Raw genomic sequence first — 15,452 nt, 5'->3', positions numbered from 1 at the left:
CAAATAACTGAAATACACATGCAGATCATGGATCATAGAATTTACAATGATGATGAACTACTCATATTATATATAGATGATAGTCTACCTATCATCACAGGGTGGAAGGGGGTTAAAGTGGAGAAGGCAGGATGGGAGAAGGGGGCTATATTGGGGGTGCAAGGGGAGTGGGTGTTGGTTATTTATAATGTATGATTTTTCTTCTGCTTTTGTTTGTTTATATGAAAATGTGTGGAATAAAATCTTTAAATATATATATTTGAATGAATTTACTTATTATTAGTGCCCCACCCCCCCCCCCCGTCAAATGATTCCACCTCACTAAATATTCACACCTTGCGACATGAAGTCCCTTCGGCAAGGTTTGCAACAGGTTTAGCCAGATGCGAGGCAGTCAAGGGAATCCCTCTGGGCGCAGAGGGGTAAGTAAGCTCCCAGGGGCTAGAGTGACATGCCCGGGCACTGTCCTGACACTGCACCCTCACAGAGTTTGGCACTGTCAGGTTGCACTGTGTCAAGACCCTAGTGGGAGCCCTATGGAGCGGGGGGGAGAGATAGAGCGGACACTGAGGGGGAGATGTCGCCGAGGATCATTGCAGGAGCGAGGGTTTGCCGGCGATGAATGTCGTGGGAGAGGAGGTGTGGGTTGCCGTCAATGTATGCCTAGGTTGGGGGGGAGCCTCCGATACATCCGTGATGTGGGCTGCGGGCCTTTCAGCTGCATCGCTGATCGGTGCTCCCTTTAAAAACAGCGCCCTGATCTCTTTGGAGCTGGTTCCCGGCTCTATGAAGTCTTGCCCTGCCAGAGTGACGGCGTAAACTACGCCCACTCTTTTTTTGGCAAAGAGGCTCAAAATTCCAGAAACATAGGAATTAGGAGCAGAAGTAGGCAATTCAGCCCCTCGAGCCCACCATTCAACCATTTCATGGGTGAACTCTTCCTGGTCTCAAATCAACCTACCTTCCTGTTCCCCACATCTCTTTAACCCATTTTAAAAATCAGAAATATATCTATCTCCTTTTTGCAACCATTTAATGACTCCGAATCCACCGCATTATGGGGCAGCGAGTTCCACAAATTCACCATCCTCTGCAATAGGTAGGTCCTCCTCTTCTTAGTGTTAAATCTACTGCCTCTGAACCAATATCCTAGATTGCCCCACAAGGGGGAACATTTGGTCTACTTTTTCAATCACTTTTAGTATTTTATACACCTCAATCAGATCACCTCTCATCCTTCTAAACTCCAGTGAGTATAAGCCCAAACTGTTTATTCGCTCCTCATATGTCAATCTTTCATCTCCAGAATCAATCTGGTGAACCTCCTCTGAACTTCCTCCAATGCCATCGAACCGTTCCTCAAATAAAGAGACCAAAACTGGACACAGTATTCCAGATGCGGTCTCACCAAAACCCTACACAATTGCAACAACTCTTCTCTACTTTGATACTCCAGTCCTTTTGGAATAAATGCTAACATCCCATTTTCCTTTTTAATTACATGTTTTACCTGCAGACCGGCTTTCTGTGATTCATGAACAAAGACACCCAGATCCCTCTGCCCTGATGCATTTTGAATCTGCTTTCCATTTAGATAATAATTAATCTTTCTATTTTTTGGGCCAAAATGGATAACCTCACACTTATCTACATTAAACTCCACCTGCCCAATCTTCTAGCCTATCTATATTCATCTGTTAAATCTTTATCTCCTCTTCACTGCCTGCTTTCCCACCTATTTTAGTATCTTCCCCAAATTATGCTATGTTACACTCTGTCCCCACTTGCAGATCATTTACATGAGAAAGCTGGTCTGTGCAACTGGAGAGCTACATGCTAGTTTTCTGTCTGAGCCGGACACTTTGCCAAATTCTGGTAGGTTTCTGCCCTTGACGTCAAGAACGTTCTCATCTCACCTCTGGCATTCGTCTCTTTTGTGCATGTTTTAAACTATCTGTACCAAGATCAGGAGTGCAGGAACACTGGTGGAACTTAAACTGAGCAACCGTGAGCAGGTTATTACTGAGTAAGTGCCGCTTGATAGCGCTGTTGTTGACCCATTCCATCACCTTACTGATGATCGAGAGTAGACTGAAGGGACGGTCATTGGCCGTGCTGGGTGTGCCCTGTTTCCAGTCTACAGGACATACCAGGGCAATTTTCCACATTGCGGGGTATATGTTGCAGCTGTATTATAACAGCTTGGCTCGGGGTGCGGCAAGTTCAGGAGCACAAGGCTTCAGTACTATTTCAGGAACATTGGACGGGATTTAGTGGCTGTTCACGCCGGCGGGAAATTCCGGTCGTACTCCGGTGCACAGGTTTCCCGGCGACAAGGGGTGCTGTCAATGGGAATTCCATTGACAATGGAGGGTCCGGTAGATCCTGCTGGCGGACTCCACCCACCCCCCACCCCCACCCCCCCCCCCCCCCCCCCCGCCGAAAAACACGTGGTGGGGTGATCTGTAAATCCTGGCCATTATCAGTGCCCAAAGCCTTTGCAGCATCCAGGGCCTTCAGCTGTTTCTTGATATCATGTGGGATGAAACAAATTAGCAGAAGACTGACATCTGTGATGCTGGTTTCCTCTGGAGAGACCGAGATGCATCATTCATTTGGCACTTCTGGTTGAAGATTGTTGCAAATGCTTCAGCCTTATTTTTTGCACAGTTGTGCTGGGCTCCTCGATCATTGAGGATGGGGATATTTGTAGAGCCGCCTCCTCCGGTGAGTTGTTTAATTGTCCACCACCATAGGAACATTAGGAACAGGAATAGATAATTTAGCCCCTCAAGTCTGTTCAGCCACTCAATTACACCATGGCTGATTTGTAACCAAACCCCACATGCTCGCTCCAAATCCTGAATTATCTTTGGAGAACACAAATCAATCAATCTCAGGTTTAAAATTAACAGTTTATAAGTTGTCATCTGTGAAAGAGAGTTCTAACCTACCACTACTGTATGTGTAGAAATGTTTCCTAATTACATTCTTGAAAAGTCTGATTCTAACTTTTCTAATATTCCCCCTAGTCTGAAACTTCACATCACTAAAAATAGTTTCCATCTACCCAGGGCTGAATTCTCTGCTTCGAAACACCAGCAGCGAGAAATGTGATTGGGCAGGGAATAGCGCGAAATGGAAAAATCCCGATACGGACCCGGCACAGATTCCAATGCCATGCTCCGTTCCCTCGCTATCGAGGTTTGTGCTCTGTGCCGGCGGGTCCATGCAAAACCGTCATTTACATGGATTTAAATATTAGCAGGTTGGACACTTCATGCTCCACCCCTGCGTGATGCTCCGCCCCCTTCATGCAGAGGTCTTGCGGGCGCGAGTTGGTGTGAGGATTTACAAGTGGGACCTGGGCACCATGGAGAGCAAGAAGGTAAGAAAACTCCCGAAAACCTTCCAAGACTGTTGGGCGTGCAGGGGGGTGGCTGCATGAGTCAGTCAGAGTAGCAAGGAATGACTTGCCACCAAGTCCGTGGATTAGAGGTATCGCTCTCGGGATTGGGGGACCTGGCTCAGATCGCTATTGCTGCAGTATGTAGATTTAAACACATCCCTCTGATGCTATTTACAGACCCATGGCTGTTCACAATGATGAATGTTTACTGCGTCCTGCAAATGTTCAGAGACCCTCTGGGCATCTGGGAACCACCAGGCTGCCACTCAGGAAACTTCATATCCCAGCAGTATCATCAACGGGATGGGCATGGCCATGCTTAATCAGTGGCACAGCAGGTGCTGCCACTCCTCAGTGCACTCATCAGAAGTGCAGCCCTCCTGCAGGAAGAGCAGGGGAATAGAAGAGCTCACCCCAGACAAAGTAAACATGCACTGTGGCACATTGGCCCTCTCAGGACAGAAGCCACATCATGAAATGATCAGCTAACCTACCCTTCAGAACCTCAAGCTGTCTCCATCTTCTGCCCGTCCACCATAGCCCTGCTCCCATCCATCCTGCCCCCGGTCAGGAACCATGACCAGTTCTCTGTGACAACTTGTGAGTTACACCCAAGACCTGCATCATACAGCAGCTAAACTCCCAGCAGTCGCACACTTGCCTCACCCTCATCTATAGGATCTGCCACACACAAGCTTCTAAGCATGGAGGCGATTGGTAGCACACGGTGACCTTCTCCACTACTCAACCAGATGGCACCCTGCTGGCGGGATAACATACGGCCCACCCAGTGAGGAGACCTACCTTACAGGGGGGGAAGCAGGTAACAGGCCACAGAACCTATCGCTGACAAAAGGTTGCACAGCCACTGGCATCCCCATTGATATTGTCGGGTAGTGAGGATACATGATCCCCACATCACAGGTCAGGTGCCACTCATTAATGGGACAAGGGTACAATGCAGATGACAACATATCGAGGGGCCAGATGGAGGTTGGTGCTGAAGTACAACTCAGGGTCACCATGTAACCTGGTGGCTATGGATGGGCAAGGGAATACTCATCTACCTAACTTTCCCCCCCCCCCCTGCAGAGAATGAATTTTGGAATAAAGCCGGTATGCTTGCTATCTAACTGGCCGCTGCTGCCATTGCAGATGCACGGAGACTGGAGGAGCACGACCAGCTCAGAGAGGATCCTGTACAAGATGAGCCTGCCCAAAAGGGCAGCAGCAGCCCATGAGGCTGAGGTGCCAGCCTTTTAACAGGCCGAAGGGGAGGTGGCAAGGAGGCACCGAATCAGGGCACGTATATATCGTTGGCATCTGTCCTTCGAGGAGCAGTCGGACCACCTGTGCCACCAAAAACTTTGGCTCACCAGGGAGACTGTGCATCACCTGTGCCAAATGGTGGCACAGCTGGGACTTGGACCATAAGATCATAAGACATAGGAGCAGAATTAGGCCACTTGGCCCATCGAGTCTGCTCCGCCATTCAATCATGGCTGATATTTTTCTCATTCCCCATTCTCCTGCCTTCTCCCCATAATCCCTGATCCCTTATTAATCAAGAACCTATCTATCTCTACCTTAAAGACACTCAGTGAATTGGCCTCCACAGCCTTCTGTGGCAAAGGGTTCCACAGATTCACCACCCTCTGCCTGAAGAAATTCCTCCTCATCTGTTTAAAGGATCGTCCCTTCAGTCTGAGATTGTGTCCTCTGGTTCTAGTTTTGTCATTCTTGTGAACCTCTGGACCCTTTCCAAGGCCAACACAGCCTTCCTTAGATACGGGGCCCAAAACTGCTCACAATACTCCAAATGGGGTCTGACCAGAGCCTTATATCGCCTCAGATACATCCCGAGTCTTGAATTCTAGAGATCTCCACATGAATGCTAACATTGCATTTACCTTCCTAACTGCCGACTGAACCTGCACGTTAACCTTAAGAGAATCGTGAACAAGGAACCCAAATCCCTTTGTGCTTCTGATTTCCTAAGCATTTCCCCATTTGGAAAATAGTCTATGCCTACATTTCTCCTTCCAAAGTGCATAATCTCACACTTTTCCACATTGTATTTCATTTGTCACTTCATTGCCCACTCTCCCAGCCTGTCCAAATCCTTCTGCAGCCCGCTTGCTTCCTCAATACTACCTGTTCCTCGACAGATCTGTGTATCATCTGCAAACTTAGCAAAAGTGCCTTCAGTTCCTTCTTCCAGATCATTAATGTATATTGTGAAATGTTGTGACCCCAGCACCGATCCCTGAGGCACACCACTAGTCACCGGCTGCCATCCTGAAAAAGACCCCTTTATCCCCACTCTCTGCCTTCGGCAACTCAGCCAATCCTCTATCCATGACAGGATCTTGCCCTTAACACCATGGGTTCTTAACTTATTTAACAGACTCCGATATAGTACCTTGTCAAAGGCCTTCTGGAAATCTAAATAAATCACGTCCACTGGTTCTCCTTTGTCTAACTTCCTTGTTACTTCCTCAAAGAACTCGAACAGATTTTTCAGACATGACCTCCACTTGACGAAGCCGTGCTGACTCAGTCCTATTTTATGCTCTTCCAAGTACTCCACGATTTCATCTTTAATAATGGACTCTAAAATCTTACCAATGACTGAAGTCAGGCTAACTGCCCTATAATTTCCCGTCTTCTGCCTCCCCCTTCTTAAAACAGTGGTGTTACATACGCTACTTTCCAGTCCTCTGGGAACCTTCCTGCCTCCATTGATTCCTGAAAGACCACCACCAATGCCTCCACAATCTCCTCCGCTATCTCTTTTAGAATCCTGGGGTGTAGTCCATCTGGTCGAGGTTATTTATCCACCTTCAGACCTTTCAGTTCCCCCAGAACCTTCACTGCAGGTCACTGCACTCACCTCTGCCCCCTGATTCTCCTGGAGCTCTGACATCCCACTGGTGTCCAATCAGTTCCTCTGCTATTTCTTTGTTTCCTATTATTACTTCTCCAGCCACATTTTCCTGTGGTCCAATGGCTATTTTTGCCTCTCTCTTACCTTTTATATATTGAAAAAAACTCTTCCTATCTTCTTTTATATTACTAGCTGGCTTGCACTCATGTTTCATCGTCTCCCCCTTTATTGCCTTTTTAGTTGTCCTCTGCTCTCTTCTAAAGGCTTCCCAATCTCTGGCTTCCCACTAATCTTTGCCACTTTGTATGCTTTTTCTTCTGCTTTTACACTGTCCATGACTTCCCTCATCAGCCACGGACGCCTTGTCCGCCCCTTAGCATGTTTCCTCCTCCTTGGGATGAATTTCTGTTGTGCTTCCGAATGACCCCAGCCAGGTCGGAAGTGACGTTCCAGAAGCGGACCTCCTAGAGAAGACAAGGAGGCGCTCGTGAGGCGTTTGGTTAGTGGTGGTACACAGCAGGGACCGGATAGAATGAAGGGCATCCGGGAGGACTTCCTGCTAGTGGGAAGTTGGGAGACTCCTAGACCATAGGGCCAGTAGGACGGTCTTCCAGACCGTTCCGTTCTCCCTCTCTACCTGCCCGTTCCCCCGGGGGTTGTAGCTGGTCGTCCTGCTCGAGGCTATGCCCTTGCTGAGCAGGAATTGACGCAGCTCGTCACTCATGAAGGAGGACCCCCTGTTGCTATGGATGTAGGCGGGGAAACCGAACAGGGTAAAGATGGTGCCGAGGGCTTTAATGGCCGTGGCCGCGATCATGTCGGGGCAGGAGATGGCGAAGGGGAAGCGGGAGTATTCGTCAACGACGTTAAGAAAGTAAGTGTTGCGATCGGTGGAGGGGAGGGGGCCTTTGAAATCCAAACTGAGGCGTTCAAAGGGACGGGATGCCTTTATCAGGTGTGCTCTATCTGGCCTGAAAAAATTAGGTTTGCATTCTGCGCAGATTTGGCAGTTCCTGGTGACTGTTCAGACGTCCTCGACGGAGTAAGTGAGGTTGCGAGCCTTTATGAAGGGGTAGAAACGAGTGACCCCCGGGTGGCAGAGGTCCTCGTGGAGGGCTTGGAGACGGTCCACTTGTGCGTTGGCACATGTGCCGCGAGATAGGGCATCGGACGGCTCGTTCAGCTTTCCGGGACGGTACAAGATCTCGTAGTTGTAGGTGGAGAGTTCGATCCTCGTTGTAGGTGAGGTTGAGGGCGTTAGCGGTCTGGAGGAATTTGCGGAGGTTGGTGTCGTGGTCCTGCTGCTCGTGGCCGCAGATGGTGACGTTGTCGAGGTACGGGAACGTGGCCCGTAAACCGTGCTGGTCGACCATTCGGTCCATCTCTCGTTGGAAGACCGAGACTCCGTTCATGACGCCGAATGGAACCCTTAAGAAGTGGTAAAGCCGCCCGTCTGCTTCGAAGGCAGTGTACTTGCGGTCACCGGGGCGAATGGGGAGCTGGTGGTAGGCGGACTTAAGGTCCACGGTGGAGAAGACCTTGTACTGTGCAATCCGATTGACCATGTCGGATATGCGGGGAAGAGGGTACGCATCTAGCTGCGTGTACCTGTTGATGGTCTGACTGTAGTCTACGACCATCCTTTGCTTCTCCCCTGTCTTCACTACTACCACCTGGGCTCTCCAGGGACTATTGCTGGCCTGGATTATGCCTTCCTTCAGCAGCCGCTGGACTTCGGACCTGATAAACGTCCGGTCCTGGATGCTGTACCGTCTGCTCCTAGTGGCGACGGGTTTGCAATCCGGGGTGAGGTTCGCAAACAGGGAGGGCGGTTCGACCTTGAGTGTCGCGAGGCCGCAGATAGTCAGTGGGGGTATAGGGCCGCCAAATTTGAATGTTAAGCTCTGGAGGTTGCATTGGAAGTCCAACCCCAGGAGGGTGGGAGCACAGAGGTGGGGAAGGACGTACAGCCGGTAATTTTTGAACTCTCTCCCCTGCACCGTTAGGTTTGCGATGCAGAACCCTTTGATTTCAACGGCGTGGGACCCCGCCGCCAGGAAAATATTTTGGGTGCTTGGCTGAATTACAAGGGAACAGCGTCTTACCGTGTCCGGGTGAATAAAACTCTCCGTGCTCCCCGAGTCGATCAAACACGGCGTCTCGTGGCCGTTCACCAGCACCTTTGTCGTTGTCGTCTGGAGCGTCCGGGGCCGCGACTGGTCGAGGGTCACCGATGCCAAACGTGGTTGGTGTATCAGATCGTTGTCTTCAGGCCGTGTGGAGCTGTCCACGCCGGGGTCCTTGCCTGTCAGCCAAGATGGCGGCGTCCATGGATCGCACGCGGTCGGGGGTGGACAAAATGGCCGCTCCCATGAGTCGCACGCGGCCGGGGGTGGACAAAATGGCCGCTCCCATGGATCGCACGCGGCCTGTGGGTAGGAATATGGCGGCACCCGTCCCCCCCTCGTGGTGTCCGGGGTCCAAAATGGCGGCGCCCATGGGTCGCCGGGGGGGTTGAGCCCGTGGTCCCATTTGTTCCCCGGAGATAGCAGCGACCCCACGGGACTGGCACACCGCTGCGTAGTGCCCCTTTTTACCGCAGCTTTTGCAGGTGGCCGAGCGGGCCGGGCAGCGCTGGCGGGGGTGTTTTGACTGCCCGCAAAAGTAGCAGCGCGGGCCTCCCGGGTGGTCTGGGATTCTGGCTGCGCACGCTTGCAGAGGGGTTGGGGTTGCCGGGGGGTCGGTCGCGGCGGGGGTCCACGGAGCCCAAGGGGCTGCAGCGCGGTCGGGGGCATAGGCGCGGGCGTTTTGGGATGCCACGTCGAGGGAGGCTGCGAGGGCCCGTACCTCTGTGAGTCCGAGAGAGTCTTTCTCTAAAAGTCTCTGGCGAATTTGCGACGATGCCAAACCTGCTACGTAAGCGTCTCTGATCAGGAGGTCCGTATGTTCGTTCGCCTTAACCGCTGGGCAGTTGCAGTTTCGTCCCAGGATCGTTAGAGCGTTGACGAAATCGTCTAGCGATTCCCCGGGGATTTGTCGTCTCGTCGCGAGCTGGTAGCGTGCGTAGACCTGGTTGACGGGCTTAATGTAGATCTCCTTCAGCAAGTTGATCGCCTCTGGGAATTCTTCCGCGCCCTCGATGAGTGAGTAGATTTCGGGACTCACCCTGGAATGCAGGACCTGCATCTTCTGGTCTTCTGTTGGTCTGCCGGGGGCTGTTCGGAGGTATCCCTCAGAGCACACCAGCCAGTGTTTAAACGCGGATGTTGCGTTTGCTGCGTGGGGGCTGATTCGCAGGCACTCCGGGGTGATCCGGAGCTCCATATTCCTTTTTAAGTCTGCTCAATAAATTGTAGCACCATCGATCACACACGAGGCGAGACGTAAAGAACTTCAATCGAGGCTTTATTGAGCAGACTTGTTCAGACACGTTCCCCCAGCAGCTCAGTCACAGAATGCAGCTGCGGGGATTAAACCCAGGATCTTATACCCCTCCTATCTGAGTGGAGCCCAGTAGGTGGAGGATCCAATCGGGATCCAGCATCTGTCCTCCAATAGTTCCTCGGCATTCCTGGTGTACCGTATTACCCCTAATACATACCACCACACCATTGTTCCACTTTGATTCTGTCTTCTGTGTATTTGGCTGTCTGTTTCTTCATTCTGGACATCAGCCTATGTATACCTCATTCATTGATCTCCCAATCATCCAGGTAAACTGCTTCTCCTAATAAGCTAGTCCCATCTTATTCCATCTAAATGCCTTCTCATCACGTGACTGGGAGAGACACATCTCATCCAGTCTTTTGTAAGCTGGCTTCTACTGTTGCTCGGCAGATTTATACTTGTTGCTTCCTATCATGTCTTATTAAATTTGTATTACTGCTGTAATTGGGGTAATCCATGACAGAAGGGAAGGGCTAAGGGTCAAAATTGGAAGCAAAGTTGATGACTGTAGCGCAACAATTACTCACAAGTCGAGAAGTGATGAAGTCAATCGAGGCTTTATTAAGCAAGACTTGTTCCCCAGCAGCTCAGTTACAGAATGCGGCTGCTGGGAGAACCCGGGCTCTTATACTCCGCCTTTCTGGGTGGAGCCAGCAGGCGGCAGATCCAACCAGGACCCAGTGTCTGTCTGCCAATAGCCTCTCGGCTTAACAGGTACCGTACTACCCCTAATACATACCACCACAATGACATTTCCCAGTTCAGAGCAAGAGCAGGAAGTGGCAGCATTACAACCAATAATGTATGGGGAAAAGAGATGCTGAAGTGGAATCTGAGATGATTGTAACAAGGAATAGTTCACATATCCTAAAAAAGGCAGGCGTAGCTAGGACCATGCAAGCGCATACAACAACAACATTCATGTGGAGTTCATGAGTGGAGTAGAAGAAGCTGTTCAATGTGAGAACAAGTTAAATCAGGTGGAGGAAGATGGTAGTAAGTGTGGCCTGGTTGGGCCTCCATTCAAGGTAGAAATGGAGAGCTCTCAATCTGTCCTGGTGGGGGATGGAGGTATAACGAGATAGACATTCATGGTGAAAAGGAAATGGTTAGGACCTGGAAAATGGAACTTGTTGAAATGATTGAGAGCTTAGGTATAGCTAGGAACAGACTGGATAAGGGTGAGAAAATAGATTTGAGAGAGGGAGAAAAAAAATCAGTTCAGTGGACAGGAATATGCCCAAATTATGAGTTCACCAGCACAGACCTTTTCTATTTTTATAAATTTAAAATACCCTATTAATTTTTTCCAATTAAGGGGCAATTTAGCGTGGCCAATTCACCTTCCCAGCACATCTTTGGGTTGTGGGGGCGAAACCCACGCAAACACAGGGAGAATGTGCAAACTCCACACGGACAGTGACCCAGAGCCGGGATCGAACCTGGACCTCGGCACCGTGAGGCAGCAGGGCTAACCCACTGCGCCATCCGCACCAGCACAGACCTGACTGCGGATTTTGAGAACAAGGTTGAAGTCGGCTGTTTGGAGTCAGGCAAAATGAGATTGGATAGATGGAGAGAAGATCTCCAGATGAGATGAGGTCAGTGACAGCCCTGGAAACAATAGTTTGATGTTTCATGGTGGGAGTTAGGAGCAAGTAACGAGTTAACTTTCAGCCTCTGCTAGGTAGAGGTTGGTACACCAAACAGAAACAGCACTAACATTTTCAGCATGCTTTATGACAATAGTCATACTATCAAATTTGGCGATGATTTTATTAAGTAAGGCAGCAGACAAACTTAGTAAAGCAAAGCCGAAGTCTGCAATTGAGGATTCAACAAGTGCCTTCTTCTGGACTGTAATGATTTATGAACCATACTTAAAATAGACTTCTAAGCGACATTTCAAGTCAAATAGTTATGTGGAAAAGAATAACATTAAAAGTATTGGTTAATTTTTGACATCTCACAGTTAGTCACAGGCCGGTTCTAAAATGGTATGAATTGTACTTTATCTACAATGATATATACTTGATATGATCTGTCCACACTCACCTGTTGTAAGAGTGATGTTTGTAATATTAAATGTAGCATTTTCAATCTGAATTTGAATGGGATTCAAACGTTCCAGAAATAATTTCAGTGCACGATCAGTGAAATTTCCAGTTAAGTTTAGTGCAACATCCAGCTCGTATTTAAGTTGTTGATTGACTGAAACATTAAATAAATAAATAATTAGTTCAATGTCAAAATAATTAACTGTAATAGATTCTATGGATTATAAAATTTCTCAACAAACAGTTAAGCCTGGTTAATAGTGGGAAAGGCAGTGGCTTGGTGGTATTGTCAATGGACTACTAATCCAGAGATCTAGGTTAATGCTCTGGGGGCCCGGGTTCAAATCGCACCAAGGCAGATGGTGAAATAAAAAGAAAATTAGGAATTAAAAGTCGTATAATGACCATGACTCTAAGCTGTCCTCTGAAATAGTCTAGATGTGGAGAAGCCAGCGCTGGACTGGGGTGGGCACAGTAAAGAAGTCTCGCAACACCAGGATAAAGTACAACAGGTTTATTTGAAACCATAGGCTTTCGGAGCACTCTTCCTTCACCTGATGAAGGAGCAGCGCTCCGAAAGCTTGTGATTTCAAATAAACCTGTTGGAATTTAACATGGTGTTGTGAGACGTCTTACTGAAATAGCCTAGTAAGCCACTCAGTTCAGGAGCAATTAGGAATGATAATAAATGCTGGCCCAGATCCCATGATTGAATTTTAAATATATATTTTATTGTAAACAAAACTAAAACAGTGCTGGTAATGATATCGGTAACATCCATGAAGATTGGAAACAGCCTGATCTGGAGCTCATGCTTAAACAGGTGATAATAGAAACACCTGCAATAGAAAATAGAGGTAGGAGGAGGCCGTTCGGCCCTTTGAGTCTGCTACGCCATTCATTCTGATCATGTCTGATCATCAAGTTAAATACCCTGATCCCGCCTTCCCCCCAAATCCCTTTATCTCTTTAACCCCAAGAGCTACACCTAAATTCCTTCTTGAAAATACACAAAATTTTGGCCTCAACTACTTTCTGTGGTAATGAATTCCACAGATTCACCACTCTCTGGGTGAAGAAATTTCTCCTCACCTCAGTCCTAAAACGTTTACCCCTTATCCTCAAACTATGACACCTGGATCTGGACTCCCCCACCATCTGAAACACTCTTTCTGAATATACGTTTAATCCTGTTAGAATTTTGTGCGATTCTATGAGATCCCCTCTCACTCTTCTTAACTCCAATGAATATTATTCTAACTGAATTAGTCCCTCCTCATATGACAGTCTCGTCATCCCAGGAATCAGCCTGTAAACCTTCGCTGCACTCCCTCCATAGCAAGAACATTTTTCCTTGGATAAGGACACCAAAACTGCACACGATACTCCAGGTATGGTCTCAGTAATGTCCTATACAATTGCAGTGAAGCATTTCGATTCCTATGCTCAAATCCTCTCGCTATGAGGGCCAACATACCATTTGCCTCCTTTATTGCCTGCTGTCATTCAGCGACTGATGCAGGAGGACACCAAGGTCTCACTGAGTATCCACCTCTCTCAATTACACCCTTTCAAATAAAAGTCTGCCTTCCTACTTTTGCTACCGAAGCGGATAACTTCACATTTATCCACATTATGCTGCATCTGCCTTGCATGTGCCCGCTCACTCAACCTGTCCAAATCCCACTGAAGTATCTCTGCATCCTCCCCACAGCTCACCCTCCCACCCAACTTTATATCATCTGCAAATTTGAAGATAATACATTTTGTTGCCTCATCCAAATCATTAATATATAATGTGAACAGTTGGAGTGCTAGCACAGATCCCTGGGGGACTGCACTAGTCACTGCCTGCCAATCAGAAAAAGACCCATTTATTCCAACTTTTTGCTTCATGTGTGCCCCGACTCAGAGTTGATGAACTGGATTCTGAGCTACAGAAGCTGCAACACATCTGAGAGGGGGTGAGGTACCTGGACACTACATTTCAGGAGGCAGTCATGCCCCTAAGCTAAATACCTTGAATTCGGGCAGTGGACAGGAGGGTGTGGCTGCGAGTGAGGCACGTAGAGGGATCCAGAGGTAGGGTTGCAGGATCCTCAGCTCTTGACCTTGTCCAACAGGTTTGATATTTTTGCTCCCAGTGTGGACGGGAATGGGGACTGTAGGGAGGACGAGCAAACTGATCATGGCACAGTGGTACGGGGAGCCGTTCAACTGGGGGCAAAAGAAAGGAAATGCAGGCATAATTGGGAATAGTATAGTTCAGAGCATTGACACTGTTCTCTGTGACCAGGATTGAGAATCCCGAAGGTTGTGTTGTCTGCCTGGTGCTCAGGTTCAGGATATCGCATCTGGGCTGCAGAAGAACTTGGAGTGGGAGGGTAAAGTTCCACTTGTCTTGGTCCACGTAGGTACCAATGACATAGGTAGAAAACGGACAGAGATTCTGCTAAGGGAGTATGAACAGCTGGGAGTTAAATTAAAAAGCAGAACCAAAAAGTTAATAATCTCTGCGTTACTGCCTAAGCAACGGGCTAATTGGCATAGGGACAATAAGATTAAGGAGGTAGGTGCATAGCTCAAAGGTTGGTGTGAGAGGAATAGGTTTCAATTGATGGGACATTGGCATCAGTACTGGGGAAAATGGGACCTGTTCTGATGGAATGGTCTTCATCGGAATCATACTGGGACCAGGAGTCCTGGCGAATCGCACAACTAGGGCCATAGATAGGGTTTTAAACTAAATAGTGCGGGGAGGAGTGTTCAATAGTATGCAGAATCAGAAAATCCAAGTTAAAGGGAGAAGGTAGAAGTGCAGGTGATGAGGACTTTAAATTAGTTAAAGGACTGAAGGGCTCAGGAGAGGTTAGTAAAGTTTCCAGACCATGTATAGAACAGAAAGTACAGAAGGTGGCAGGAATCTAACTTCACGCGAAGCAGAAAACATTTCAATTATGAGAAGGGAGGTGGTCTGAGGACTGAGGGTGTTGTACCTTAATGCACGCAGTATACGGAACAAGATAAATAAGCTTCTTGCACACATTGAAGTTGGCCAATGCAATGTTGTGAGCATCACAGATACATGGCTGTGAGAGGATCATGGCTGGGATCTAAATCTCCAAGAATAGGTGTCCTATCGAAAGCACAGGCAGATGGGCAAAGGGGGCGGCGTTGCAAAATTAGTGAGGAACGAAGTTACATCGTGGCAGCACGCTGGTGCAGTGGATAGCACTGCTGCCTCTCGGCGCCGAGGTCACAGGTTCAATCCCGGCTCTGGGTCACTGTCCATGTGGAGTTTGCACATTCTCCACGTGTTTGCGTGGGTTTCGCCCCCACAACCCAAAGATATGCATGCTAGGCAGATTGGCTACGCTAAATTGCCCCTTAATTGGAAAAAATGAATTGGGTACTTTGAAAAGAACAAGAACAAAGAACAAAGAAATGTACAGCACAGGAACAGGCCCTTCGGCCCTCCAAGCCCGTGCCGACCATACTGCCCGACTAAACTACAATCTTCTACACTTCCTGGGTCCGTATCCTTCTATTCCCATCCTATTCATATATTTGTCAAGATGCCCCTTAAATGTCCCTATCGTCCCTGCCTCCACTACCTCCTCCGGTAGTGAGTTCCAGGCACCCACTACCCTCT

The 15,452-nt window shown here is 48.5% G+C and overlaps 1 protein-coding gene across 1 annotated transcript in view; it reads right to left on the bottom strand.

Annotated features, from left to right (window-relative positions):
- LOC140410702 (adhesion G-protein coupled receptor F1-like) overlaps positions 1-15,452 on the bottom strand; it is a 540,253-nt gene that overhangs the window by 425,352 nt on the left and 99,449 nt on the right. Inside the window, exon 4 of the mRNA XM_072499141.1 lies at positions 11,799-11,954. Coding sequence (XP_072355242.1) covers positions 11,799-11,954 — 156 coding nt within the window. The remainder of the gene's footprint in view (positions 1-11,798; positions 11,955-15,452) is intronic.

Source organism: Scyliorhinus torazame, chromosome 4, assembly GCF_047496885.1.
Source record: "Scyliorhinus torazame isolate Kashiwa2021f chromosome 4, sScyTor2.1, whole genome shotgun sequence".
NCBI classification, from domain to species: domain Eukaryota; kingdom Metazoa; phylum Chordata; class Chondrichthyes; order Carcharhiniformes; family Scyliorhinidae; genus Scyliorhinus; species Scyliorhinus torazame.
The sequence above is the reverse complement of the archived record's forward strand: the minus strand, read 5'-3'. Positions and strand labels throughout refer to the sequence as shown.